The 6,073-nt window shown below is 39.8% G+C and overlaps 1 protein-coding gene across 1 annotated transcript; it reads left to right on the top strand.

The window, feature by feature from the left end:
• Window positions 1–5,800, top strand: LOC309489947 (uncharacterized protein). Its single transcript, XM_082158906.1, has 14 exons — window positions 1–60; window positions 180–358; window positions 521–614; window positions 724–833; window positions 1,072–1,197; window positions 1,340–1,454; window positions 1,788–1,850; window positions 2,175–2,229; window positions 2,492–2,583; window positions 2,979–3,096; window positions 3,255–3,356; window positions 3,453–3,623; window positions 4,139–4,315; window positions 5,408–5,800. The coding sequence occupies exons 1-14, from the start codon at window positions 4–6 to the stop codon at window positions 5,617–5,619; spliced, it is 1,671 nt and encodes a 556-aa protein (XP_082015032.1). The 5' UTR covers window positions 1–3; the 3' UTR covers window positions 5,620–5,800.
• The last annotated feature ends 273 nt before the right edge of the window (window positions 5,801–6,073 follow it).

The raw sequence follows: 6,073 nt of genomic DNA on the forward strand, positions 1-6,073 counted from the left end.
GCCATGTCCAGGCAGGCCTTCCTGAAAATGTTGGAGCACAGATCTGTTCAAGCTGGAAGGGTAAATCTGCCTGAATATCATTGAAACATATAACAAACAAAATTATATTACTGTATACCTAATATTTAATTGTGGGCATTGCTTCAAAAAATTCTAACCAATCATTTCTTAATATGCAGACAGGTAGTATCTGTGCTGATACATTTCAGCGGAGCTTTTTTGAGTTTACCTTCTGTGAATACAAAGAAGAGGATATGTGCCAGGTCCATCATTTTGAGTGTCCAGCATGTTCTCCAGACATGTTGGCTGTCTGCTCTGATGGGAACCGAAAGCATTACCGCTTCAGCAAGTCAAAAGGGTAGGTATAGGTATTTTTCAGAAGTTTATTTTAGACTTGTCTAACACAAATAGTAGCCCTTCGGCTTGTCTTTGAGTGATCATAACTTACATTTGAACAAATAGTAAATGTAGTACTTGTGATTTTTTTTATTACTGACGCATGTTATCTTATCATGGACAGGACTGAGGAGCCACCCATATATGAGGGCTTGTTCCTGGCCAAGGACGAGGAAGTTGCTACCTTTGTTGATCTTGTCAGAGGCAACATGAGAAGTGTATGAACATTTGATTTTTTTTATTTTTTTTTTATAATAGTTGTTTATACAGATATTTTAGTTTTGTGTTTTTATGTATCTTAAAATGTGTTATAAACTGACTTTATAGACAAATGACAGTGCTGTCTGCGGTATTGCCAAGTTCACCGCTGGCAGAGAGATGTCCAAAAAGTCTGGTGCTCAGATAGATGAGGAGGGCATTCAAGTTGCAGTTTGCAGGTGTGTGTGTGTGCGTGTGTGTGATCCTGGAGTCTGATATTTGAGTTTTAATGGCAATCCAAGTCTTTCACACGTTTGCTTGCTTGCAGAGTGGTATTTATCTATCCTTTGTAGTAGCCAAGTATTATATTTATTATATATTTTGTTATAGGCACTCAGTTGACAGAGATGTGTGCTTAAGCCAGGCCTTACTGGGTCAATTGTTTCTTAACCACTAGATTTTCTTCTGATTTATCAGACATGGGTTTCTTTTACGAGGACTGAACCATTACCATGGAGAAATATTTGCTTACCCGATGTTTCTTCAAAGAGAGATGTCAAAGAAGGCAAATGTTACCTTCTTCTGTATGGCTGTTACATGCAGGTAATCCTCATTGTCATATTGCAAATCCAACTCCATGATTAAAATGTCTTGTTTCTGAACTTTACAGTGATGTTAGTCATTTTAGATTTCTATTAAAAATGGATCTTTGTTACACTCACATGATGCTGCTCCTGCTGTTTAGGTACTGGCCCTACCTTAACAAAGTAGCAGAGGGTTTACCAGAGCTTCTGCCATTGACAGAAATGAGGCCATTCCTGAGCGTCATGCATGCCAAAGCCCATACAGCAAAATGCGAGGTACATGCAATAACTTTAAGTCTGGTATGGCTGTAGCTATAGGGAAATATTGGGTCGGATAATAGAACATGCTGTGTGTTATCTTTCACTAACTGCTTTTCAGCTGCTTTTTCAAATTTGTAGGACAGGGATTTAGTTTTTCCCCGCCAAATAGAAAGCTTGTGTCATGAGATGTTTTAGAGATAATTGTATGCATTAATGTATATATAACATTCAAGCAATCTTCAATGCAAAGGATTAGTTTTACATTTGTGCATGTTATGCCTGATTGGATGATGTTATATCAAAACTTCTGAAGTACTGCTACATAACACTTCTCACTCTGTGTTGCAGGTGAGATGGGGTGGCAGAAGCCAGGATGGAGCAGGAAACACAGTGGGAGAGGAAGTGGAGCAGGTATGGTATTATTGTCAGTATTTTAACTATGGCTACAAAGAGTCTTAATAGAAACCATAACACCAAAAGGCACTTATTTGTCATCTAAGTAAAACGCCTGGTGTGAGGGATAAAGTACATCCTTTATGTATGAGTTAAAATAAAGAACAGGCAGTTCAGTTGTTTTTAGCAATTCAAAATGCATGCATGCATAAGGGGTCCCAAATTCCTAGGATAATACAGTACACATGTTTTCTGTTAAACCACAGGTTTAAGATCTATGGTGTGTAGGTAATATTTTTATGTAATGGAGACCAAAATTTAATTGTATTATTTTCTTTATAGGTGAACAGCTTTCTCTCCAGGGCAGCACTTGTCACAAAATACATGACAAAGGCTGGTTGGTGTTACACTTACATTACACGCTCTGGTAGCCTAAATAAATAATAATAAATACTTAATAGTGTTTTTACAGGGAATTAAAAAAACAAAGTTTCTCTGTTCTGTTCTTATGAAAGTTATCATTGTATTACTTCAAGGTAATTACCAGTTCAACTAACTTTTAGTGATAGGGTTTAGGCATGTCTGTTGGGTTTCTCTTATTGCCTTTTGAATGTGAAATCTTACTTTTTGGCTTGTGGGTGCCTTATTGTTTTCATCAGGAAGAGTGAACATGCTAACGCGCCAGGCCATGGGTTGGAACAGAAGAAAGAGGGACAACCTTCATCAAGTGTTAGCCCACAGATATGTCAAAGTAAGGGTAAATTATAATTGAGATCCTAAGCACTGCCCCTTTCCCTCAATGCACCAACTACTCTGAAACTATTTGTTGATTAATTGATAATCATGTTACGGAAAAAAATATGCAACTATTTTGATAATCATGTTTTATTTAAGTAACTGAGGGGAGGGTAGTGCTTAGGATTGGTCAGTTATCTTCTAAAATTGTAACCTCACTGTTGTACAGACATTTTTCTCCTATTTACAAGTCTGCTTGCTAGTATACACAGATATTTAATGTGTTATTTAATGTTACACCTGTCCTGATGAATGTCTTGTACCGAAAGCTCAAGTAAAATTGGTGGTGTTTGCATTGTGGTGGTGCATAGAGCTTTTTTCTGACATTTTGTTATTTTTTCTATTTAAAAGATCACAGAGAGGGCAAAGGTGGAAGCTGCCAGCCTTAGCAACATCAAGAAGGAGCACAACCTTGATCAGGAGACAATACAGCAGTGGGTGTGTGATGTTAGACAATGGGCGGTCACAGGTAAAACATGTAAAGTACACTATGTATGTGTGTATATACACACCCACACACACACATCTGTTAATGACTGTACCTTTATACAAATAATAAAAGGTGGCTATATTTTGAAAATGTCACTAATTGTGTCTCTTGTCAATTGTTTTGTTTCACCTATTTAGAGAGAGTCTACACTCCAGGTTGTACTGAAGAGCTAAGGGCTGACATTGAGAACATCACTGTAACCCTTTTGCGCAAGAAGCAAGATCTGTATCGTCGGCATGGTTTGTTGTCAAATCAAGTTATTTAAACGAATAACACTTTTAAAAAACAATAATAATCTGGGATTATGACAGTTTTCTTTTCATTTCGATTTGCAGATAGCAACCAGGCAAGACAAAGAAAGAGAAAGAAAATGACAGAGTTGAAGAAGAAGCTTCGCGAAAAGGTCTTGCAATACAACACCGTAGTGGAAGGAGATCCGATTGACGAGGAGTTGGCTTGCAGTCTGACAGAGGGATACATCCTACCATGGGAGAGACATGAAGATGGTATGATATGTATGAATTGCTAGTTTAGCTTGTTGTTCTTTTAGTTGATTTCCATAGTATAAGCCTATGGCATCACTCTACATTGGCTTTACAAAATTTATTCCATTTTCCACATTTCCATATTTACCATTGTCCTTTTTGTTACTTGTCATGCAACAACACAGGAATGGGATGATACATTGAAATAAAAAATATCATGAATACCAAAATATGGAAATATTAATCACAGAGCATAAACATTGAATGGTGAGATCAACACCATGTTATTCTGCTGTAGTAATCACAAATAAAATGCTTGACCATCACAATTTCACAAGCTCTCAATTTGAATGGAGAATTATATAATTCAAATTATATTATTATGACTTTTATTCATATTTTGAAATTGTTTATATTCTACAGAACCAATGCTGTCGCAAAAAATATTTCTCAGAAATAACATAATTCTGTTATACTTATATAATATAATAATAAACATTCCTTGTCCACTATTCCGTTACTTTCCCCAACCAAAGGCAACACCTTCAGGTTGAAGAGATCTATCTTCGACCAGGTAATGCTGCTGAAACGCTTGGAGGAGGAGCAGAGCATCCTGGTAAAGGAGATGTCTCAGCACATCAAGTACCTTCTGAAGCAAGTGCAAGAAGTGGAGTCACTCAGAGGACAGACTTTGGAGCGCATCAAAACCAGCAGTATGTACAAGATCTTTAGATTTTAGTATCATGTATTTATTTATTTATAATATAGATAGATCCATCCATCCATCCATCCGCCCATCCATCCATCCGCCCATCCGCCCATCCATCCATCCGCCCATCCATCCATCCATCCGCCCATCCATCCATCCGCCCATCCATCCATCCATCCATCCGCCCATCCATCCATCCGCCCATCCATCCATCCATCCATCCGCCCATCCATCCATCCGCCCATCCATCCATCCGCCCATCCATCCGTCCGCCCATCCATCCATCCGCCCATCCATCCGCCCATCCATCCATCCGCCCATCCATCCATCCATCCGCCCATCCATCCATCCATCCATCCGCCCATCCATCCATCCGCCCATCCATCCATCCATCCATCCGCCCATCCATCCATCCATCCGCCCATCCATCCATCCGCCCATCCATCCATCCGCCCATCCATCCATCCATCCATCCATCCGCCCATCCATCCATCCGCCCAACCATCCATCCATCCGCCCATCCATCCATCCATCCATCCATCCGCCCATCCATCCGTCCATCCATCCATCCATCCATCCATCCGCCCATCCATCCATCCGCCCATCCATCCATCCATCCGCCCATCCATCCATCCATCCGCCCATCCATCCATCCGCCCATCCATCCATCCATCCGCCCATCCATCCATCCATCCATCCATCCATCCATTCGTCCATCCGCCCATCCATCCATCCGCCCATCCATCCATCCATCCGCCCATCCATCCGCCCATCCATCCATCCATCCATCCATCCATCCATCCATCCATCCGCCCATCCATCCATCCGCCCATCCATCCATCCATCCATCCATCCGCCCATCCATCCATCCGCCCATCCATCCATCCATCCGCCCATCCGCCCGCCCGCCCGCACTGAGCTGACCAGCTATTTGGCACCAGTGTGCACAATGTAAAAGTTGTAAATATAATGACTACAATGTAATGTTGAAGTTGCAAATTCAGCATTGTAAAATGCAAAAATAGTTACAAATGTCATGTTTTGTTTGATGTGTCATCTTTCTCTTTCTATTTTTTTTCCCACAATTCCTCTACAGGTTTCGGTGACCTGACAGAGGATGCTACACATGGGCTCAACAGTGTCCTCAATCGGAGGGGTCACTCACTTAGAAGTCAACACAAACAGGCTGTTAATGCATACAGCAGTATAGCCACTATGGAATGTGATTTCCTTTCCATACAGGAGGACATTGAGGAGTGGGATGACAATGGCTTCACCAGCCCCGAGTCTGAGGAAGAAGACACCTAAAGACCACTGCCAAACAACACAGAGGAACTGGAGATTTGTACAAAAAATCTTGTCTTGCCTTTGTTTTAAATAGCTGTACCAAAGTATCTACAGGAAAGTTTTTGTAGATTCTGTATGTATTTTTATTTAAAAAAATAGAAAAACATTGATTTATTTATCTCTTCTAACATTTGAGCTTGCTGATTTCAGACCAAAACTGCTTATTGCTGCTTTAAATAATTAATTGTCATCATCTTTGCATGGAAAAATCTAATGAAGATTCAATGGCAGTCTGTGTAATTTTAACAAGTATAATTCGAATGTACTTTGGTATTTCCATAATATAAGTGGATTTATATTTGTATGCAATATGCATATACTACCCATATTATTTTGTAGTTATTTGTAGTTATAGCATACTGAATACAGTCAAATAGCATTGAAACCATAAATGTTATTCTTTTATGTTTTCCAT

The sequence above is a fragment of the Leuciscus leuciscus genome, assembly GCF_965113295.1.
Source record: "Leuciscus leuciscus genome assembly, chromosome: 25".
Taxonomy (NCBI): domain Eukaryota; kingdom Metazoa; phylum Chordata; class Actinopteri; order Cypriniformes; family Leuciscidae; genus Leuciscus; species Leuciscus leuciscus.